This window comes from Gracilinanus agilis, chromosome 3 (assembly GCF_016433145.1).
Source record: "Gracilinanus agilis isolate LMUSP501 chromosome 3, AgileGrace, whole genome shotgun sequence".
Taxonomy (NCBI): domain Eukaryota; kingdom Metazoa; phylum Chordata; class Mammalia; order Didelphimorphia; family Didelphidae; genus Gracilinanus; species Gracilinanus agilis.
The window spans coordinates 55,292,981-55,317,336 of NC_058132.1; the positions used below are offsets into that span (position 1 = coordinate 55,292,981).

General features: G+C 41.4%; 1 protein-coding gene across 5 annotated transcripts in view; it reads right to left on the bottom strand.

Moving 5' to 3' along the window:
* Positions 1 to 1,894: 1,894 nt before the first annotated feature.
* EMC1 (ER membrane protein complex subunit 1) overlaps positions 1,895 to 24,356 on the bottom strand; it is a 36,593-nt gene continuing 14,131 nt past the window's right edge. For 2 of the 5 annotated variants that reach the window (XM_044667813.1, XM_044667811.1), the window contains 14 exons: positions 24,150 to 24,212; positions 23,236 to 23,358; positions 21,520 to 21,616; positions 20,763 to 20,885; positions 19,350 to 19,549; positions 18,776 to 18,925; positions 17,467 to 17,628; positions 16,014 to 16,133; positions 9,705 to 9,842; positions 8,693 to 8,866; positions 8,014 to 8,224; positions 5,305 to 5,389; positions 2,782 to 2,911; positions 1,895 to 2,642 (listed from right to left, as the gene is read on the bottom strand). In XM_044667813.1, the coding sequence (XP_044523748.1) occupies positions 2,463 to 2,642; positions 2,782 to 2,911; positions 5,305 to 5,389; positions 8,014 to 8,224; positions 8,693 to 8,866; positions 9,705 to 9,842; positions 16,014 to 16,133; positions 17,467 to 17,628; positions 18,776 to 18,925; positions 19,350 to 19,549; positions 20,763 to 20,885; positions 21,520 to 21,616; positions 23,236 to 23,358; positions 24,150 to 24,212 (1,956 nt within the window). In that variant the 3' untranslated portion in view covers positions 1,895 to 2,462. Of the gene's footprint in view, positions 2,643 to 2,781; positions 2,912 to 5,304; positions 5,390 to 8,013; positions 8,225 to 8,692; positions 8,867 to 9,704; positions 9,843 to 16,013; positions 16,134 to 17,466; positions 17,629 to 18,775; positions 18,926 to 19,349; positions 19,550 to 20,203; positions 20,213 to 20,762; positions 20,886 to 21,519; positions 21,617 to 23,235; positions 23,359 to 24,149; positions 24,213 to 24,356 lie in introns of all 5 variants that reach the window. The other 3 variants (XM_044667809.1, XM_044667810.1, XM_044667812.1) reach the window with 3 other exon arrangements.

The window sequence follows — 24,356 nt, forward strand, 5'->3', positions numbered from 1 at the left end:
TGAGAAACTAATAGTTAAGTCTATAGGCAGTGACAAAGAGCCAAATAAATACATTACAATGTGAGTGAAAAGCATTCTGATGGTATGTGTGTCACCAAAAGCCACTAGTCTTTCTTTAAGCATCAAAGAACAAGCTTTTAAATTGATGGCCTTGTGGTCAAGAAGAGTAGAGGTACCATTTTGGCAGACTGTTGTAGATTTTAAAAAGGATCATTCTATCACATAGTCTAGGTCCAAGATAATCATTTTCAAAGCTGAGTGCTTCAAAATATTAAACCCATTGCTAGAATTAGAGGATCTTATAGACCAGTTTAAGAGCTACTAAGTGTACTAGAAAAAGAACATAAGATCTGAATTCCTTGAAATGTCATCTAGGCCTGAGTTCCTATTACTACTCCCCTAATAAACACAAGTCAGTACACAAGTGAACTCTACACATTTCTCACCCAGCTCACTCTGAACATAATAACGTACCATAGAGCAAGGATGATAAACATCTCTTGTTTTCCTAACCAATTGTTAATCCACTCACTGAATTTTTTTTTTTTTAAACAAACCATGATGGTTTGATCAGACCTGCTTCTCTGACAAGAGGAGGTAAACATCCTATGCACAGAATCCAACCCAATGCTTCCAAACATTGAAATCAACACCTTTACTTACAAATTGCCCGGTTCAGTTTACACTGATTTTCACTTTCTCAGAGGACCCTCTTTTTTCTTCTCTGTTATATGCATTCTGGAGTTGAGGAGGAAGATGGAACCTTCGCCAACCAAAAAAAGACACATACCATGGCTAGGCAAGCAATCACTTTTATTCAGAGACCTGTCCAGGGTACCAGCAATTTCACCAAAAGGCTAAAATTAGCAAATTTGGCCTAAAGACAAATCTACCCAAACTCACAGTACTAGTAGGGCACAATCATTGGGACCCTTTCCCTAGACTGAAATATCAACTTCCTGAGGACACAGGAATCCAGGAAATCAGTCTGTTTCCATAATGTGACAGCTCCCCCTTTTTTCAGAAGCCATACTGACGGATTCCAGTACCTCTGGAAAAGGGGAATGCGAAATTCAATCAACTATCTGCTATCCCAAGTGCTCATTAACCAGGACTAAAAATAAATAATGGATTCTCTACACATGCATCATTCCTCACCTATGCTAACAAGATTTAGGGTTGAAAGGATCTTGAGAGATCATCTAAACTCAGCCTCTCATTTATTTAGATACCATGTCCCAGAGAAGGAAATATAACTTGCCAAAAGTTAAATGGCTAACAATAATAAGCAGCAGAGCCAAAATTCAAAAGCCCAAATCCTGGGACACCAGATCCAAGTGCCTGTCATCCAGTTGACTAAAACATCCATTGGGTGAGATGAAGAAATCTGTTGATAGCTCTAAAAGGGGTAGAATCCTTTCTTCTCTGAAATCACAGGTACCAGACAGTTCAGAAGTCTTCAAAAAGTGTCACTTAGGATATACAGTAGCTTGTGTCTGACGTGTCAAAAGAAAGATGGTATTGGCTAAACGACAATAAATAAGAGAAAATTTGGAATCTTTGCTAAGTAATCATTTATACTATGAGTGGTTCCCCAGTCTGGACTCCAGGAGGGAAGACAAAAGACTAGGATGGTCCCAGAGAGACAACTTTTATAAGCTACCATCCCCATGGACTTACAGTGCTAATGTTTTGCATTAGAATTGAATGTAGAATATGTGAGTTGAACTTTTAAGATGAAGAAAATCAAGAGAGCTTAAGGGGAAAGCGTCAAGTTGGTAATAATTAAAAATTGATTTTTATGTAGCACTCTAAAGTTTGTAAAGCACTTTCCATATATTATCTCATTTAAGCCTCACAACAACCCTGTGAGGTAGGTATTAGAGGTATTATCATCCCCATTTTACAGATAGGAAATTGAGGCTCAGAAACATTAAGTGACTTGCCCATGGTCACAAAGCTAGCAAGTATCAAAGAGTGGATGTGAATTGGCAAGTCCAGTACTCTATCCACTATGCTGGCCAGGCTAACTCTAAGAAAATGGAAATTAATCCTTAGAGCATTCCATCCCCCAAACCCATTTACCACCAACCCACCCCAATCCCATGAGTAAAATCTGGAAGAAAAAACAAAACAAAGTAAAAAGTTTGGAAACAATGGGGGTGAGGGAAATACCGCTGTTTAGGACTTGTCAGAGGTGGGGGTAAGGGGGAAATCCACAATATTTTTCCAGATTTTCAGTACAATAAGTTTTAAGTCCAGTGTGAGATGCCAAGTCAGGTCTCCTAAGAGTTCGTCATAGAAATCCACGCCCTCCTTGGATAGACCTCTGGCTGAGATAAGCTTGCTAGGCATTTCCCAATATGCTTCCTAGCCAATCTGTCAAATCACAAAGGTGGCTTCTGGCCTGGCCCATGGCACCCCTCCTCAATGTTCTCTCTGAGGACATAATGCATCTTCCTTTACCGCCAAGCACGATTCAGAAGCTTCACCTGGGCCAGTCTCTTTGTGATCATGGTGGCAAAGACCAAGCCAAAGAGGACGCTGCTGATCAACACGTAGTCATAATCATCTTTCAAGACATCAAACTGTTTGGATGGGTAGACCCGGGTTTGGTAAATGTCTAGCCCATACGCCACAACCTGGGGAAGCAAAGAGAACCAAAACTGGTGAAGAATGAAAAAAATCATTCCACGCTCACAGTCTCAGTGGGGCCTGGAATCAGGTCAGTGAAAGGGAGAAAGGCAGGGATGCCTCCCAGAGGCAGAGGCTTGTACTCACCAGACAGGTACTCTCCAGGCCAGATGGAGCAGTGTAGATGCCTCTCATTCGGGAGATGGTCTGATTGTAATTAATGAACCTCTCAGCATGGATCTGTACATCTGGAGAATATGGGATCAAATTCTCCTCTCTGCAAAGCATCAAAGTCAGGATAACACTGAAGACCTCCACCAAATCCAAATAATTCCCAAGACCAAGGGACAGTAAAATTGTCTAGTTTGCATTAAGCATTCAATAGTAACCTCCAGCCTTGATTTCTGCTCTGAAGTGCTAGTTCCACCAAGTCTGAATACCTTCCAAACAGCTCCCTCTGGCTGTCCCACTTACCTTCTAAACACAATCTTCTCTCCTAAAAGTTGGCCCCTTCCCACCTCTCTACTACTAATTCTCTGAAGTGAATACATCAACCCAGATTCAGAATTCAAGTACAATTTTTCACTAATCCTCATCTCCCCTACCCATTCAGTAACCAAATTCCTGTCAATTCTACTCCCATTTATTTTTATTTTTTTTAACCCTTTACCTTCTGTCTTAGAATTAAATACTAAATATCAGTTCCAAGGTAGAAGAGCAATAAGGGCTAGGAAACTCAGGTTAAGTGACTTGCCCAGGGCCACACAGCTAGGAGATGTCTAAGGCCAGATTTGAGCCCAGGACCTCCTGTCTCTAGGGCTGGCTCTCAATCCATTAAACCACCTAGCTGCCCCTCTACCATCTTTTATAAAAGTTCTCACATCCAATTGCCTCCCCTCCCTTCCCACAGCTACAACTTAGTGAAGACACTGATTTCCAGTCTTCTGAAGTCCTGAGAGCTTTTAAACTGATCTCCCTACCTCCAATTCTCTTCCCTTTCCCTTTCTAATTTAACCTCACAGCCACTAATATAATCTTATTTCTATAAAAGTCTGACCAAAGATTCATCCTCTACTCAGAAACTTTTTTTGGCTACTCCATTGCCTAATTTATTCCATAAAATACAAAATCCTTACCCATTCTAGCACTGAAAGCCTTCAACGATTTTTCTGCAATGTACCTGTTCAGCCTTACTTCACACTATTCCCTTAAACCTCCTGCCCAACTGGACACCTTCTCATCCCTCCTTCTTCCACCTCTGAATCTTTTTTCACAGACCATCCCTTAAACATGGAACATACTCCCTCTTCTTCTCTGCTTTCTCTTCCTTCAAGGAGCAGTTTAGGGGCCATCTCTTCCATGAAGGTTGTGTGTACTTCACCCCACTCCCAGCAATAGAGAATTAAAGATTCAGAGCTGGAAAGGACCTCAAGTGGCCAGCTAACCAACCCCTTCATTTTAAAGAGAAAGAAACAGACCCAAGGAACTTACGGGACTTGCCCTTAAGACTTGCCCAACTTAATGGGACCCAAAACCAGAGTTCTGGCTTCAAATTCAGCAGTCTTTCCTTGGTGCCAAGCTGATTTATCCTTCCTGAAATTTTCCCAGAGAACATCACCTGAGTTTCTCTTCTGCTACTATCACATTCTTCTTCCCCAGTTAGTGCTGGTCCTTACCCTCAGGGTGGTTACACTATCATGTCTCATCATCACATCCACAACCCCTGACACATACAATTCACATTTCTATAGCACACATCTAACATTTATTCCAAACTTCCCTCAAATAGCCCTTTGAACTAGGCAGCACTTTTTAAATCCCATTTAAAGATGAAGAAACTGAGACTCTGAAAGTATTGGTGTGACTTGCCCAAGATCATACAGTTAAGTGGGTGTGCCATAATTTGAACCTGGGTCTCCTGATGCTAAATCTAATATTCTTTCCATTGCACTGAGAGATATTACAGATAATCAAGCTTTTAAAAAATGCATTAAATTAAAGTTTCAGGGACTTCAGGGAAATGTTGTACAAGGGCAGAAAAATAAATAAAAACCAATAGCAGCTGGCTAGAGGAATAATGTTTATATCATCTGAAGTGAGGAAAATATTTCCCAAGTCACATTAGGGTAGTCAACATAATACAACAGAACACTAGATTTACAGGAAGAAAAACCTATGTTCGAATGATGACTGGTACTTATTGTGTGTGAAATCTAGGGCAAATTCATTCATCTCTCTGAGCCATGGTTTGCTATAATAGCTGTAATAGGGGAATAATAATACTTTTACTACCTATCTCATAAGGCTATTATTGAAAAATCACTTTATAAACATATGGAAATAGGAGTTATAAAAACTATTACACCCATAAGGCTACTTCCTTCTCTTTTTTCCTCTCTGAAATACCCCCCAACTCAATCTTTTTCCCTGAAATTCACATCATCCTATTATTTCCCCCTCTATCTTGAATCTCTATTCTCCCTGTAGTCAGGGAGATGAGAATTTGGGGTGCATGTGAAAAGATATCCAAAAAATGGCATGTAAGTGCAATTTTATAACTGATCAGTTTCAATGACCATAGGTGACATACCTGTGTGTAAGAAACTTATACTAAATTCAGTATTTGCAAGTGAGGGCTCACTAAGAGTCCCAGGTGTTTCAAGGTCTCACCTGCTTTGCTCTGTTGGGATCTCAGGACGTCGAGGATCCAGCAAGGCCTTTGGGAGGGACAGAATTGCTCCTGAGGGTAACCCAACTAGAGAGAAAATAGAGAAATGAGTATTTTGATAGTTCTAGCCCAGGTCCAGTTACAAAGCTTCCTCATGGAAATCTCTCATAGTTTATTGAGAAACTAGTCCAAGGAAGAAGAAATCCTAATGAATAAGGAGTAACGTTAACTACAGAAAAAAAGTAAACCCAATAACAGAAACTTAAGAGAAATGTTGAGAAAGCTTTCCAAGGCTTTTTTCACAGGTCACTTCCAGAGACACTCAGGATTAAAGAGACTAAGATGTCTAACATATTTTTCTTGAGTTAAGCTGAATTTCTAAAATGGGAAATGCTTTTATAAAAGAAAAAAAAATCCTGCTGAACAGAAGCGTCCAGAAAGCACCTGGATTTATGTCTTTTCTGCCCTTCCCCTCCCTGATCCCTAACTACAGGATAATGTTTTGTCCATTCACCACTGAGAGCAGAACCCCAACCCTATCAGCCATGTGGTTGCACACCTGCCTGACACACGGGGTAAACATGAGAACAGGGGTAGCTGGGTAGCTCAGTGGATTGAGAGCCAGGCCTAGAAATGGGAGGTCCTAGGTTCAAATCTGACCTCAGATACTTCCCAGCTGTGTGACCCTGGGCAAGTCACTTGACCCCCATTGCCTACCCTTACCACTCTTCTGCCTTAGAGCCAATACACAGTATTGACTCCAAGATGGAAGGTAAGGGTTTAAAAAACTAAAAAAAAAAAAAAAGAGTGAGTACAAGTACCAATGATTGTGAACAATCTAGGATCCTTCTTCTGCACACATCTTATGAACAAATGAACAATGAAGATTTCAGCTGAAGAACTGTGATTCACATCACTTTCCCCATGTAAAACATGTACTTCACTTCCCCAAACTCAACGTCCAAAATTTTAGCAAGCCAACCCATCTTAAATCATTTTGGGCTCTAATGCTAGAATTACATTATCTTGGGCTAGAAAGGACCTCAGAGGGAATTTAGTGCAAATTAAACTGAGAAACATGAGGTCATTTGACTTCCATTTGAATATTAAGTGACAAGGAGCTCATTACCTCCAAAGTGAGCCCATTCTACTTTTTGGACAACTCTAAGGGTTAAAAAAAAACAACTTTTCATAATGAAGCAAAAATCTACCTTTCTACAATTTCTACTTAATCCTTTTTCCCCATGACAGCTTTGTAATACAGTTGTAAGAACTCTGTTGGGCAACTAGGTGGTATAGTGAATAGAGTATTGGGCTTTCAGATACTTACTAGCTGGGTAACCCTGGGCAAGTCATTTAACCCTATTTGTCTCAGTTTCCTCATCTATCAAATGAGCTGGAGAAGGAAATGGCAAACCACTCCACTATCTTTGTCAAGAAAACCCAAATGGGATCAGAAATGAACCCTATGGACTTTGGTTTGTGATCACCCTATTTGCCAAGGTCAAAGACCCTACACATTTCTGTAGCCCACTGATGGGCTGAGCCAAAGTCAATTTCATCTGGAGTTAATTCTGTAGGTTGAGGGAAAACTCAAATTCAAGAAAGAAACTATTTCATTTTAAATAAAAGTGAAAAGGAAGAGAGTTGACAAGCTTTCACAGGTCACAAAGCTAGACTAAGGTTCTTTTTCTGATAAAAGAAAGCCTCCCCTAATAACTGCAGTTGACATTTATTTAATGCTTTTTAATTTACAAAGTAGTCCACCAGTTGTAAAGTGCTCCAATCAAGTTGAAGAACAATTTGGAACTATGCCCAAAGGGCTATAAAACTGGGAATAACTTCTGACCCAGAAACCATTGCTAGGTCTATATCCCAGAGATTTTTTTTTTAAAAAAAGGATCTACGTGTACATAAATATTTGTAGCAGCTCTTTTTGTGGTGGCAAAGATTTGGAAATAGAAGGAATGCCCATCAACTGGAGAACAGCTGAATAAGTTTTGGTATATGACTATGATATCATACTATTGTGTTAAAAGAAATGATAAAAGGGATGGTCTCAGAAAAACCTGGGAAGACCTATATGAGATGATGCAAAGTGAAGTGAGCAGAACCAAGAAAACATCATACATGGTAATAGCAATGTTGTTACAATGATCAACTGTGAAATGATCCAAGACAAAAATGCTACAGAGAGGAAATTGATCAAATCTGAGTGCAAACTGAAGCATCCTTTTTTCCATTTATTTTATCTTTACTTTTTTAGCAAAATGACTAATATGGAAATGAGTTTTGCATGACTGTATATGTATACTTGAAATTACATGCTTCTCCATGGATGAAGGGCTGAAGGGAAGGAGAGAATTGGGAACTGAAATTCTTTTTAATGAATGTTAAAAGTAAATTTAAGTTTAAAAAAACAAAACACACCCCACTCTTTCACTTGAGCCTAACCTATAAGGAAAAGCATTCGGGTAGTATTATCTCACTCTTGAGAGGTGAAAATTGAGAAAAAGAAGAAAAAAGAGTAAAACTGATACCCAGACCCAGATGCCCTGACTCCCAAATCCAGGGATCTTTCCTTCATACTACAGCTACCTGTCACTACCTCCTCACTTATCTGGCCTATATTGAACTCTGCAAGCAACAGATATTTTGTTCTGACTTTCATTTTTTCCCTTAAAAGGGAATCAAGTTCCTAAGATACTTACTGAGTAAATGGCGGCTTGTAATGCCACGTTCTGTGATGGTGGCCTCCATGGCACTGATGGATGAAGGGAAGATATATGACTGCTGGAGAACCTGGGGGAGCTGCGGACGGTCCAGGGAGCTGAAGGCCGTGGCATTATACTGCTCTGTCCCTTCATACAGCTCCAGCACTGTGAACTCATTGCGGCGGGCCTTCGTGTTCCAATATTGGTACTGTAGGAAAAGGAAGACATGGCTTGTGATCTGAGGGGCATGCCAGCCTGTTCCATGACTGCTAATTAACCCAAATGATAAGGAAGGTTGAAAAATATTGTGCCCTGCTAAAAACAAAGAGCTCAGGGAAAATAGGAAAAAAAACATAGTGCTTCCCACTATCCTGCCCTCTACACTATCTTTCTAGTTTATCTGGTAAACTAAATTTAAAGATGGAGAATAGCTCCACATAATAGCCAAATGTCTGGGGCATGTGCTAGGAGGGAACTTGACTTCTAGGTAACCCCAAAACATTTAGATAAGTGAATCATTGGACTTTTAGAGGGAAAGAGGGAAACTAAATCATCTCTAAAAGCCAGGGAAGTCTGCCTCCCACTTCCACAACATACAACATCCAAGGGTCCTATCTCTAACCCCTAGGCTCAGCCATAGTATGCAGATATGTTCAATGTGCTAGTTATTCCTTACCACCACCCAATTCTCTGAATGCACCAGATGGACAGGTCCTTTTGCTTTCTTCTGTACTGAGGAATGGATGATACGCCCTGTGACACCATCAATAAGGTAGATGCCAATAAAGGTGCGTTCATGGTGCAGGTCTGTGCTCTCTGTCACCACAGCCAGCAGATTGGGGTTCAAGCTCTAGAGGGGAGGGGAAAACAAAAATGGCTCACATAAGGTCATTATGGGACCAACAATCTTCATGACAAGGTGAGCTGAAGGTTCTTCCTATTCCTTTGCAATAAAAGGCAGATGGGAATGAGGTGTCCAGGATCAAAAACAGTTGCTACAAATCATCTGTACCACAACAAAATAAAGCCAACCCTAAAACTACTGAAGATGTCAACCACTTTTGTTGATCTAAGATGGCCCTTTAAAAGGATTTTGCAATGCCTCTGTGTCACTATAAACATCAATGATCATAGACAGTATATATAAACAAGTAATTGAAGGCAAAGATGAAAGATGACCAAAGTAAACAGGTTTTGTGCAGACTCCTGGTCTTAATCCTGGTGCCTGGCTCTAGGTGTCCTTGATCCTCTACAGTCTGTGATCATCTAAGAGCTGCCACCCAAACTCAACACTACTTCAGGATTCTTCTGGGTACTCCATCCCTCCCTTTACTAAGGCAGGTCACAAACCTAAGTATTTAATTGAGAATTTTCATGAGTTACGTAGACAAAAATATTAAGTCTCTTGGTGGCCCACTCTTTGGTTACCAGTGTCTCTAACTTAGCTAGACTGGTTCTTAGACAACACAGGCTCTTGCACAGAGTAGTTAGTCGTCATGGCTTATGTTCTACCAACACACCTGAGAGCCATCCCCCACCACCCCAACCCTCCAGAAGGCATCAGAAGAGGACCTAAGTACAGAAACATATACTCTTATTACTTTTCTTTAATCTCTTTAGAGGACATAGGAGTGAGAGCCTCTATCTTCCTGGCACAGGGCAGGTATCATCTACCCTAACAACAATACCTTGTAGAGCACACTTCGATCACCCATAACTCGGCCCTGGGAGTGCACATGCTCACTGGTCCGTTTCCCTTTCACCGTCACTATTCTCTGTACCTCTGGTGGGATAGTCAGCTCCCAGCTCAGTTCTGTTGTCAAATCCTGAAGCAGAGATAAAGGAAAGTTTAGTTTTTAGCTCTCAGAAGATCCACAACTAGAACTGGTGCCTCTCAGAGAAAGTTTACAAGAAAGGCCAGTGTGGAAGTCATCATGGCTTATGGCTTATCTTTGTGCTAAAAAAAAGCAGGAATCAATTCAAAGAATGCCCCAAATGAGAGAAAACTTTCATTGGATCACCATAATTAATAGTAGTAATAATAATTAATAAAAGCACATTTATATAATGCTTCAAAGTTTGTTTTTGATACCATTCTCTCAGATAAGTAATACAAGTATTATCACTCTCATTTTATAGATGAGGAAACTGAGGCTCTGAAAAGTTGACTGAGTTACTGAAGATTACCCTGCTTATAAAAGAGCTTGAATCAAGATTCAAACCCAAGTCTCTGACTTCAAGTCTGACACTCTTATCTGCTACCAACATAATTGAAAGCCTATTACAACCTAAGTTCCTTTATACCAAAGGTTCTTAATCTGGGAACTGGGAACTTGAGTGGAAAAAAAAATTACATATGTATTTCAACACAATTGGTTTCCTATCTAATCTTTTGTATTTTATTTTATGCATTCAAAAACATTCTTTTGAGAAGGGGTCCATAGGTTTTACTAAACTGACAAGCTGTCCATGTCCAGGACACAAACAAGGTTCAGAACTCTTGTTTTAGCCTAAGGCCATGGCATAGAATCATGTCTTAGAATCAGAGCTCAAAGGACTCCATAAAATCTATACACTCTATATTATAGGCTTTAAGTATAGAAGGATGACAACTTATATTTTAAACCCTTAACTTCCATCTTAGAATCAATACTGGGTACCAGTTCCAAGGCAGAATAATAATAAATATCTGAGGTCAGATCTGAACCCAGGACCCCTGCCTGGCTTTCAATCCACTAAGCCATCTAGTTGCCTCCAACTTATATTGTTTTATTTCAGAATCTTCCTATAAAGGCAAAAGAGCTCATCCAAATATCCCAAGAGAAAAACATTGCCAAAAAGGAGGATGAGGCAGTGGGATCTGGGAGGAAAGGGAAGAAATAAGCTTTTATACGGTACCTACACTGTGCCAGGTACTGTGCTAAGCACTTCAGAAATTTTCTCATTTGATCCTCGCAAAAATCCTTGGAGATAGTGTTATTATCCCCATTTTACAGTTGAAGAAACAAAGGTAAAGAGAAGTGAGGTGACTTTCCCAGGTTCACACAACTAATAAGTGCCTGTGACAGGATTTGAACTTGGGTTTTCCTGACTTAACTTAGGTCAAGTTAACTTTCCTTAATTTAGGTTAGCCCAGTGCTCTAACCACCAAAAGCTACCTTTTCATGGGATATGTTATACCACTGAGAAGGAATTGGAAATAAATAACTGACTCTTCCATTCTGTCTCAATCCAATATTCACATCTTGTGGGTCATTGGGTTTTTCCATAAACATTTATTGACTACAATTTTTATTGTATTATGATCTGGAAAAGTTACATTTATTATTTCTGCTTTTCTGCATTTGGTCATGAAGTTTTTATGCCCCAGTACATGGTCAATTTTTGTATATGTACCATGTGCATATTCCTTTTTATTCCTATTCCTTTTTATCCCTATTCAATTTTCTATATCCATTAACTCTTAACTTTTCTAAGATTTCATTCACTTCCCTTACTTCTCATTTACTTTTTGGTTAGATGTATCTAGTTCTGCTAAGGGAAGGTTGAGGTCCCCCACTAGTACAGTTTTACTATTTCCTCCTTAAGCTCCTTTAGTTTCTTCTTTTAAAATCTGGAGGCTATACCATCTGCTGCATATATGTTAAATACTGATATTTCTTCATAGTCTATACTACCTATTATCAAGCTGTAATTATCTTCCTTATCTCTTTTAATCAGATCTATTTTTGCTTTAGCTTTGTCAAAGATCATGATTGCTACTCCTGCTTTTTTTTGTTTCAGTTGAAGCCCAACAGATTCTTCTCCAGTCTCTTACCTTAACTCTGAGTGTGTGTACCTGCCTCAGATGTGTTTATTGTAAACAACATATGGTAGGATCTGGTTTTTTATCCACTCTGCTATCCAATTCCATTTTATGAGTGTGTTCATCCCATTCACAGTTATGTTTGCAATCTGTGTATTTTCCTCCATCTTGATTTCCTCTTTTGATCCTGTCCCTTCTCCTTTCCCTCTTTCCCTCTACACCAGTGTATTGCTTTTAATCACTCCCCCTTTCCCACTCCCTTATATTACTCTCCTTCCCACCGGTCTTATTCTCCATCTACTTCTTTATAGGGCCATGTTGGCAAAGGCGTGGCATGAAAGCCCCAGAGTGCAGGAGGGGGCTGTTCCATTTCCTCTCTCCACCCTGCCTGAGGACACTTTTCACATGCCTTGCCCCTCTGTCCTTCCATATTGAAGGTCCAGAAGGCTTGAATATATATTCTAGAAGGCAAGGGAACTGGGCTTACAACCAAAAATCACTTACCCATCAAAACTGACTACATTCTTTCAGGAGAAAGTGTGGTCATTTAATAAAATAGTCGATTTCTAAGTATTCCTGAAGAAAAGACCAGATTTAAACAGAAAATTGGATGTCCAAATACAAAACTCAAGAAAAGAATAAAAAGGTAAATGAGAAATAGAAAAAAGTTAAGGGCTTTAATAAGATAAAATCGTTTATATTCCTATATGGAAAGATGATATCTATAACTCTTCAAAACTGTTATCATTATCATAGTGGTTAGAAGTATACATAGACACAGGGTGTGCTAGTAAGCTGTTTAGGATATGTAAAAAAAATATTACAATGGAGGAGGGAGATGAGGGTGGTGACAGATAAATACTTAAACTCTCATTGGAATTGGCTCAGAGAGGGAAAAACAGCCAGATTCATGGGGTACAGAATCCTAACCCTATAGAGAAGCAGAAGGGAATAAGAAAGAGACTGTTGGGGAGGGGGTAATATAAGGGAGGGAGAAGGGGGAGGGATGTGTTGATTAAAATCCTACAATAGCACTGGTGAACCTTTTTGAGATTACATGCCCAAATTGCAACTTTAAGCTGCCTATGAGCTCCCATTACCCCAGACAGAAGAGGAAGTGCTCTCATTTGGCTGCTGAGCAGAGGAGCAGGGCATGTGAAAAATCTCATCTCTATCATGAGCTCATCTGATTCACACAGTGACCCTGAATGACAAAGAGGGGAACTGTGACACCTATTTATGGTTCAGAAAGGTCAGGTCATCCAACCTAAGTTACACAGCAACTGAAGATGACATCTGCTCCAGACCTTCCCACAGGCTCGTCTGTCTTACTATGCCATATCTAACCTCAACTATGTCCAATTTACCACTTCTTTGTTAAATTTCAATAATATTTGAGTGTTCTACACTCTGCCAACAATTTAACTGCTAAAACCTCGGGCTTCTCTTGAAGGAAGAATACTCTGTTTTTTTGGTTTTTTTTAAACCCATACCTTTCGTCTTGGAATCAATACTGAGTATTGGCTCCAAGGCAGAAGAGTGGTAAGAGTAGGCAATGGGGGTCAAGTGACTTGCCCAGGATCACACAGCTGAGAAGTGTTTGAGGTCAGATTTGAACCTAGGACCTCCCATCTCTAGGCCTGGCTCTCAATTCACTGAGCTACCCACTGCCCCTAATACTCTGTTTTTGTTTTGTTTTGTTTTGTTTTTTAAACCCTTGTACTTCAGTGTATTGTCTCATAGGTGGAAGATTGGTAAGGGTGGGCAATGGGGGTCAAGTGAATTGCCCAGGGTCACACAGCTGGGAAGTGGCTGAGGCCGGGTTTGAACCTAGGACCAGGAGGCCTGTCTCTAGGCCTGACTCTCACTCCACTGAGCTTCCCAGCTGCCCCTAATACTCTGTTTTTAATATCGGGTTGAAAGTTACAAATTTTTCCAGCAAGTCAATCCCTAAGTTGCCCAGCTCACTACTGGCCCAAGTACTCCAGGAAGGGCTGTGATGTTCTCTGTAGGCCTTAAAGACACCTTAGGTTTATAGAGTTCTACTGAAACAATTACTTTTCTCCAATGGCTGATTATAGGCTCTGTACTAATGAGGCCAGGCCTTGGGTTTATTCCTGATGCACACCAGTAAACTTTGCTATTTTAGTACTACAAACCACAAAACCCATCTTGACCTACAGTCACATAAATGTTTGCTACTGCTATTCACAAAGGGGCCTAGGAAGGATAAGACAGCTAGTAGCCAACAATTAGGGAGTGGCTGAATAAAACACAGTAAATGATGGATATGAAGAATACAAATAAATATGCAAAAGTTTGTTATAAAATGATAAAGAATGAGTTCAACAAAATAAGGAAAAGACATACTCACTAAAACCATACAGAGGGTTATAGAAAAATCCCAAACAAATTTATCACTGTAATGACTTTGCTAGAATTTGTATCATACTAGTTTTCCAATCAAATCTGTTTGGATTTTAAAGTTTTGAGATTTCTTCCCTATTTTGTCTATATTTGTTCAGAATTTCAATAAACTTATTTTTTTTTATTTTTAAGAGAACAAGATAAAGAATACAACGGCAGAGGGGATGGGGTGCAGAACTAAGTAGCACCATTCTAAGTAGAATGCCAAGCCTGGAATTGGGAGGACCTAGGTTCAAATTTGGCCAGAGATACTTCCTAGTTATGTGACCTTGGGCAAGTCACTTAATCCCATTTAATTACCTAGCCCTTACCATTCTTCTGCCTTAGAATCAATTAGACCAGAGGTTGGCAACATATGGCTCTTGAGCCATATTTGGCTCTTTTGAGGGCCAGATATGGCTCTTTCTGCAGGAGCCATAAAGTCAAATTTTTTTCAGGCGCTGTTACAGGAGCGGCACTGTGAGTACTGTATGGCTCTCACGAAATTACATTTTAAAAAATGTGGCATTTATGGCTCACGGCCAAAAAGGTTGCCGACCCCTGAATTAGACTTAGTATTGATTCTAAGGCAGAAAGGGTTTAAAAAATAATAATAATAAAACACCTGGACTGGGAAAGTCTACACCCACCCCTAAAAATAACCCAACAAATAAAATAACCCAGTGATCCCCACTAGATTACCTCTTTCCTAAAGACATTATTAAAAAGGAAAGTTCCATCTGTACACAAATACTTGTAGCTACTTTATTTGTAAAAGCAACACTTTAACAACCTATTCACCCAACAACTGGGAAATAATAAAATACATTGTGAGGAAAAACAGTGTAGGAGAATGTATTACTACTTTGTTTAAAATGACAAAAAAATAAAAGAACATGGAAAGACACTAAGTAATGCAGAGAGAAGGCAACATCAGAACATAACACTATGGTTACACTAAAACAAAATGTTTCAAGTACACAAAAAGGCGGCCAACAACACAAAGTGATGAGAAATAGCATGATTATGTAACACTTTAGTTTACAAAGCACTTTGCAAGAATGACCACCCTTGATGTTAGTCATTTTACAAAAAAGGAAACTGAGGCTTGAAGGTTAAGTCTACAGACCCATACAGGATCAGGGCAAGTATCAGAAATCAAATCTCTTAATTTTAAATTCAGCAAAAATAAACTGTTACTGTCATTCATTTTTTTAAGTTCACATCTTTTTCTGGTAAATAAATTGCTATTAGTAGCAATCTTTATTTTTGTCTATTAATTGTTAGGTTTATGATTATTTTTTAAAAAACACCTCAATGGGATAGCTGGGTAACTCAGTGGATTGAGAGCCAGGCCTAGAGACAGGAGGTCCTAGGTTCAAATCCGACCTCAGACACTTCCCAGCTGTGTGACCCTGGGCAAGTCACTTGACCTCCATTGCCTACCCTTACCAATCTTCCACCTATAAGTCAATACACAGAAGTTAAGGGTTTAAAATTAAAAAAAAAAAAAAAAACACCTCAAGGCCTACATCCTCCTCATGGAAGATAGACAGTATCATCCTCCTACATGAAAACTAACTCATTATTTATTCCACCTCTAGGCAGAATGGAAAAAAACCATTGCTCCTCTGGATAGAGAGTAAGGAGTTATTGAGAACCACTCTAAATTCTAGCTTAGGCTGATATCAATTTGGGTTTAAAAATCTCCGATTCCTATATCAGACAAACAAACAAAAAGAGAAAACACAGGAGTCACTCTTCAAAGAAGAGAGTTTCTTCCTACCTTGCGCAGCCTGAATCCAGCCAAGCGGCCTTGTTCAGAATCTACAAGATAGAAGAAGATGGAAGGTGCCATTTCTTGTAATTGACGCAGGACATTCCGACTGGCTGGGAAAGCTGTGACCTGGGTGGAACAGAGTAGGAGAAAACCAAAGCAAAAAGGGAAGGAAAAAGGTCAGTAAGCTCTAGATCCATTTCCTAAGGGTTCGTGATCATCCTCCCTTCAAGGACTTCTTATTTGCTAAGAATGAAATGAAGTACAGAGAAATATATTTAAGTGAGGTGGTGCAATGTAACCAAGTCAGACAGACACAGTTATTATAGCTAATTATTAATACTAATATAGTAGAATCTCATTTTATGTGACCAATATCTTCGTGTATAATGGTGAACCTCATTATTCAATAAATATTTCTTACATGAACATACTCAAACTATTTATTAATTTTCTTAGGCCTATCAGAGCCACCAGCATTACTACTCTTATACTCTGGAGCCACTATTAATAACTTAATAACAGGGCAGCTAGATGGCTCTGTGGACAAAGCCAGGTTCAGAGCAAAGAGGACCTGGGTTCAAATCTGGTCTCTGAAACTTCCTAGCTGAGTAACAGTGGGCAAGTCACTCAACCCCCATTTCCTAGCTCTTACCACTCTTCTGTCTTGGAACCAACATTTAGTATTGATTCTAAATGGGAAGGTAAGGATTTAAATTTTGAAAAAAAACAAACTAAAAAACATTTGTGAAAAAAAGAAGCACTGCTCTGACTTAGACACAATTTGTTAGAAGCAAGAACTCCAGACAAAGACTGATGCGGGAGCTTGAGTTTGGTTGGCATAAAAACAATACAATGACTTGAAGCAAGAATGAGCATGACTGGGTGAACCACTGCAAGACTTTATTCCACTTGAGAAAATTGCATGGATTTAATGCATAATTAAAATGTCTAATTTTATGTATTTTTCTGCCTTAATTTTTTCAATTGCCAGTTGCATAAGCCTGTATTTGAATAAAACAAGGTCCTACTGTAATAAGGATGATAAAAACAGCAACAAAATGAAGGTAAGAGAGTTAATATACCAAAGAAGGTTGCTAAATCAAGAGAAGAATTTTGTAGTATTTTTATTATAAAGTTACTAATAGCCTTACTAAAAAACAAACTAAATCATTCACAATTTCACCTTTCATCTATTTTGTTGCTGGTAAATAAGCTTGTAATGAAACAGGGAATAAACCCGGAGGTTTTAGAGTGATACCAATAGCAACTCCACTCAATTTAGGACCCGTATTTAGTTCTGTCAACATCTATGACAACAAAAAAATTCTACCTAAGAAAAGGTGCTTTATAGAGAAACCGAACACTCCTAAAACCTGGGATGAGCAAGGAGCAAAAGCCAACACAGAGACTAGACCTCCCAGGGCGGCAGACCTGCCATGCAGGGGGAGTTACAAAGTACCTTGTACTCGTCATCAATCAGCAGCAGTGCCTTGGCATAGTCCTGGTCCATGATAGGCAGCAGCAAGGCTTGCAAGATGGGCCGCTTCAGCACAGGCGGAGCCACCTGGCTCCACTTTCCAAAAATGGGGTTGAAGACATACAGAGAACTCCTTCCTGTTTTCTAAAACAGGCCACCAGATTGGTCAGATTCTGCTTGAAAAGAAACCCACCTAACTGGGAAGCTATGGCTTCCTGTGTCTGCCCCTGCTCCCCAGGAGGACCTCAGAAGATCAGTTCTGTTCCCTCCAATATACAAAGAAAATGGGCCATCAACCCCGACAAAAGGAACACATCCTTGTGTGCCCACAGCATATATGTGTTTGGGAGAGAGGTAGGTCTGTTCCCCATAATAAAAGCTCATAATTTCAGTGAAGGTCACAAAGTGTTTTCCTCACCACAATTCTAAGAGTTATTATCGCCATTTTACAGATAAGAAAATAGGCTCAGAGAGGCTGGCCATTTCTCCCAAGGTCACACAGCCAATGTGGAGACCAAACTTGACCCTGGGGCTTCTAGCATTGAACACAATGTTCTTTTCACCATGCTGGTACTCCTCCTCCTCCTAAAAAAGGAACATGAGGCAATAGTGGGGTAAGGGGGTGGGGTCAGTCACAGCATCAGGAAGACCTGAATTCAGTCTGGCTCCTGACCTACAATTGTGAGTGTGACCCAGCAACTTTAAGACTAACTTATAGAAAGTGGCTGATCAGCATCTACGAAGGGGGACTCCACACCAGGAGTTCCCACCACTGATGAAATAAGAGTCTTGGTCAAACACAGATAATGAAGAAAGTATACCGACTGGCCTTTATATTCTTGTTCTCTGATGAGCTCCTCAGAATGACCGTCTACTCCAGGCAGAGAGACTCGGCAGGCACACCACGTAAGTTATTATAATGTGACTTGCCATGGGTCACAGAACTGGTGCATGGTAAGAAGCAGGAGCCGTAAGAACCTGGGTTCAAATGCTGACTCTGCCACTGACTAGCTGTGACCTCAGACCAGTCGCTTCACCACCTGGGCCTCAGTTTCCTCGTGTGTAAAGTGAGAGTTTTGGCCTTTATCGCTTGAGGCCCCTCCCAGCTCTGGAGCCCTCATACACTGTTAAATAGTGCCAGTGCCTCACATGTAGCTGGAGGAGAAAACGAAGATTTGGTTCTCCTATACTTATTTTGCCCCTGGGTCACGTAGTTACATCTTCCCACACATGACAAAGGCCCAGGGTACAAGGGAAGATGCCGCCCAGGACTGGCAGCCACAAGCCGCACCTTGTCCTTGACGAGCAGAGTGCACTGTGGGGGGTGGGGAAAGTGCGCAGTGGTTCTCTGCACCATCAGCTTAAAGGAGGAGTCCGGCTGGATATTCGGCAAGTACTGCTTCCACAGGATGGTGCCAGAGCTGCTCTCAATGCCAAAGAGCTGCAGGAGAAGCACAGACATCCAGCTAACAACTGGTGGGAGGACAACCCTAGTCCTCCCTCTCCATCTCTGCCACCTGAATTTCTGTCCCTCCTTCAAGGCCCCACTCAAATGCCCCCTCTTCCAAACCCCCTTCCCAGATTCCCCTAGATCAGTCATAGCCTCCCTCTTCCCATCTCCCAGAACACTTCCCTCGACACAGATCTAGACCGTGATATTGCGTTGCCATCATCTGAGCTTGTCTCTTAGGATCTCCCAGCCTAACTTTTCATCCCAGCATGTAGGTAGTATATTTTAGCTAAGCTGTTTTTGCTCTTCCCCAACTGTTCGAGGACAGTGCTCTGCACACAGCAAGTACTTAAAACTTGGATGAATGGCTCTCTGCCCCTACTGCCTCACTTGGGAGTCCTGTCTTCCTTCTTACCTTGCCTGAAGCTGTCACCATCACCACCATCTTCTGGAGGTTGAACTCATCCCTAGCCAGGTTGTCAATATTGATCTCATTCCTGATCTGACTCCGAGGCTTGCGAGCATCATAAAACATTTTCCAGAGGTGGGCGGTCCAGGCCTGCAGCAGGATGAGCTGGGAGGACAGGCGCTTCAAGAACATCCCCAGAAGGCCATCTGGTAACAAGGAAAGGGTGATGTGGCTAGAGGCCAGCCCCACCAAAATAGGGAGTCCCTTTGGGGATGCTTAAGTCATTCACACGCCAGGCTTCCAGTTCACAATTCATTTCCCAACCTGCAGCTCTAGTGTCTGATGCCAACAGCCTCTGGCAGGAATTTGAGGGGACAGAGGATCAGCCAAGCAGACCATAGCCATGTGGTTAACAGTTCCACCATTTTATTTTCAATTCACCACAGCCATTGGGAAGCTTCTGCTGTCCCAGAATTCTTTCCCTCACCATGAAACGCTGAACCCTTCTTGAATCCATCCCCTTTTATTTGTTGATCCCACCTTTCCCCTGATACTCTCACTACCTACCCTGTTCTCACTGAGGCTGGCCTTCAGCAAGTCCTTGACTCTAGAATGGAGGACCCACCCTACAGCCCTTGTCTACATGGCTAGCGCTGGCATTTCCCTCTTAGTTCAGGGAAAATGGGAGTGATTGGCAAAGGGACAATTCCTAAGCACAGCAAGCAGTGTGGGCTATCCTGCCCCCTCTGTAATGGCAGGGTTTGGGCCTCCCCAACAAACATCCCAGAAGAAAAGCCATCAAAAAAAGCCAGCAATGTGAGCAGGGAAAAGGTAAGAGAGCAGCAGAGAGCAGGCTTTACCTTGAATGGCTGGATCCAGGCGGCGGAAACAAAGAGCAAAGGTGAATTAACCCTTAAGGTACAAGGATAGGGGAAGGGGAGCAGGAGCAAGGTCAGAGACAGGCCTTACTAGAGTCAAGCAGTTTGGACCCCAAACACTGCAAGGGGTGGGAGCAGGGACGGCTCCAGAGGTCCACACAAATGGGGCCCTCAGAGGAAGGCAAGAGCGCATCACCTTGGGTATCTTAGATGCTGGGCACCTTGTCCCATGGGGAGTAGGGTAGGAAACCTGCTGAACTGCACTCCCCACCACCTTCCCCTCCAGTGAATGAGACAGAAGGCAAAGAAATGAAGGCCTGGCCACAGCCAAGCTGCCTCAGCCAGGAACAATGAGGAGTCTGGCTTTGGATCTAAGAAATTATGCTGCAGGAGTAGGGAGATGGCTCTCTTGGCCTAAAGGACAGATTCCCTCAGAGTCCAACAGAGAAAAGGAAAAAATATGCCCTTCCAATTCTAGTAGCTCCCAGAAGCACCCTTTCCTCCATGTCCTCCTGTGCCAGTAGGACAATATACTCCTCACCTGCCTTCTTGCCAAACTCTCCTTCTAGCTCCGCCTGGGCCCCAGTCAGGGGCAGGTCTACCATCTCCAAGCTCACTACTTCTGCCAGTGATTCCTCTCGGCTCCAGAGCAGCATTTTTCCAGCTGAAGAAAGATTCAACTCAATAAGGCAAAGCCCACCCTCCTTTCAATCATTAAGAAGAGTCCTGCTCCAGGGCCCATAGACATTGTAATCTACACTCCAGAAAGAATGATCTAACAAGGAGCTCCAAGGGGCAGGTTTGTGTCAACACCAGGGGAACTATCCAATTCTCTAGGCTTTCCCAAATTCTCCTGAGAGAACTGTAGCCCAAGGACCAGGCCAAGAAAATGAGAATGTTTGACCCAAAGAAGAAAAAAGTTTGGAGGAAAATAGGCAAGTAAAAGAGTGATTACAGGAAAGAGTGAGAAACGGGGAGAAAGAGGAATCAGATTTGTTCTGTGCTTAGACCCCAAGGTCAGGATTAGATGGTTTCTAGATTTGGGCAATTTCAAAGCGGTAAATTTTGGCTTAGTATAATGAAAAGCCTCCCCCACAATTAGTAAAATGGGCTTCTTGACAGAAGTCTTCAAGCAAGTACCAGAAGAGATTCCTACCCAAATTGATGCTATACTCAATGGTCCCTGAGATCCCTTCCAGCCCAGGGAGTCTTAAGATTCTAGGACTAAAGACTGCTAGATCACCTTCTGTCATTATACCAAGTCCTGAAGAATTGGTGGTGGGGGCTGTCCTACTCACCCAGCTGCTGAAGAAATAGTAGTAAGTGGTCATCTGTTTGCACCAGAGCACGGTAGCCCACTGAGTCATCCTTCTTCAGGAAGGCTTGGATATACAACTGAGGAGTGAGGAGAGAGAAGCTGTCAGTACATATCCAGAAGTAAAAATACAGGGAGATGTCAGAAATGGGATCCCAAAACAAGAAATACTGTCTAGGCCCCAAAAAGGATGATATTTCTTTTCTTTTCTTTTCTTTTCTTTTTTTTTTTTTTTTTTTAATTTTAAACCCTTAACTTCTGTGTATTGACTTATAGGTGGAAGAGTGGTATGGGTAGGCAATGGGGGTCAAGTGACTTGCCCAGGGTCATACAGCTGGGAAGTTTCTGAGGCTGGATTTGAAACTAGGACCTCCCATCTCTGGGCCTGGCTCTCAATCCACTGAGCTACCCAGCTGCCCCCTCAGGATGATATTTCTTAAAAGAAGAACAATGACAATGTTCTCCTCCTTACATTGTTCAGGACCCTTCCTTGAAGCTCAATGTTTTTTTACAGTATTATATCATTCATTCATTCATTCATTTTATCAATATATTCCATTGCCAGGAGCTGTCAAATTCATGACAGATGACAAAGTCACATGTGAATCCTGAAACCCACAAAAGCAGGCCACAGGAGGACGGAAATCCCACTCACACTCTGCTGTGTGACTCATCTCTTACTAACACTCCTTATTATTGAAATCATTGTGATCAATATTCCTATTCAGCCCCAGGGAAATAGAGAAGAACACTATAGGCTATTATTAGAGGCCCCTCTACAAACTCCTAGGAAAGTCCCACCTTTACATGTAATAATACAGAAATTCCCCTAAAATCACTTCATAACAAATATGTTATAGTGAATTAATGTTAAAGATTTTAAAACCCTAACTTAGATCTCTCATTCCTATACACAGGTGCCTGCAAAAACAGGCCAGAACAGTATCCAAGTCTTCCCCCTCTTCTGATCTCTGATCCAGAATGTTAACTTAAAAGCATAATGGATGAATTAATTATGTAAGAGCAAAGAATAATCATCCCTGACTTGATTGGTCAAAATGTAACTAACTATTGTACTAAAGCTGTAATGTATGAATTGCACCTAATAGATGGACAGAAAGTACAATTTCCAGCCCAATTACTCCATGATGAACATTTCTTGCCAAGCTTTTGCATCCTTTGTATAATCAAAGAATGTAGAATAATTAAGAAATTTCAATCAAATGATTTTGTATTTCAGGAGAAGTTAATGTATGACTTAATCCATTATCTCTAAGAAAAGATGTATGGTGAGAATGAAAATCATGCCAACATGTATGTAATCTTGAAGAAAAAAGTATAAAACAAACATAGCCCAAAGGCTGACCAGAGCAGTCTCCATGAAGCCTGCCTCGCTGAAGCTCAGACTGTCTCTCATGCATCATGCCATCCCACCTCCTCAAGACCCTGGACCTGTAGGAGTTTGATTCCTGCATTCCATTAAAGAGAAAATAGATTAGGAAACTAAGGCACAGAGCGGCTGACTCACTTAAATTTACATAATGAGTCAAAAGCAAAGCCAAGATTAGAAGCCATAACCACGGATTCTTCACTCAACAAGGAAAGTTTGATGTATCCCTTCTCTGGCATCTCGGTGTATTCCATAAGAGAAATACTCACTGAAATGGGGATCTAAGTGAAGGGTCTTCACTCCACTCACCTGCTCAGGCCGGGTCCCATTCTGCTCCAGGCTGAAGGTGATTGAGGTGTCCAGCAGCCGCCTTCCAGTCTCCGCCAAGTACAGGTTTATGTTATAAGTTTGGTTGGTGCAGACTAGGGCTTCCTGAAGAGACAAAGGTCACAGGATGATGACAGAGACCCAAAGAGGTAGGAGGCTGTAAGAGAATGGGGACCCAATGTATGGCCTCAGGTAAGAACAACCTCCAACAAAAAGGTCAAGTTAGGGGTTTAGATTTTAATCAGTATTATACAGGACTAGAGAGGAAGTTAAATCATGGAGCCAGAGGTGGCAAGGCCAGTGAAAGGGATCTATCAGGAGAGATCATCAGTTGAAGGTCCACAAAAGACAGTCGCTCAAAGCACTGAACTCTAGCCTCGTTTACAGGTTTCCCTTGGTGAAAGCCCAGAGACAAATGACTACTCAGTTTTTATCAGCCTGCCAAAACCCCAGAAGAGACTGATGTTTAAAGGAGGGTAGGGGGCAGCTGGGTAGCTCAGCGGATTAAGAGCCAGGCCTAGAGATGGGAAGTCCTAGGTTCAAATCTGGCCTCAGACACTTCTCAGCTGTGTGACCCTGGGCAAGTCACTTGACCCCCATTGCCCACCCTTACCACTCTTCTGCCTTGGAGCCAATACACAATATTGACTCCAAAATGGAAGGTAAGGGTTTAAAAAAATAAAAAAATAAAGGAAGGTAGGGGAAATCTAAGAGTTCACATTTCCTAAGTTATTGCCTCCCTCAAAAGCAAACACATGGCCTCCCTGAAACCTCGTTTGAAGGTGGACACAGACACAGGCACCAGCAGGGGGCCCCATGAGCCAGGAATCCCTACCTCCTTCCCTCACAACCCATAGTGCTTCCCAAACTTGGAGCAGGTTCTGATCCTGCCTCACCTGTGAGCTAGACTTGTCAGAAGGGGTCTTTGCTGGTGCTTCTTCAACACTTCCACCTTTCTGCTAAGGATGAAACAAACAAAAAAAAAAAATTACATACCAACCATGAAAACAAACGCTCCTCTCCTGAATCTTCTCATCTTCATCAATCTAAGTTGAAGGACAAGCCTATTTTTCATCCAACCTGGGATTTTTACATCATTCCCT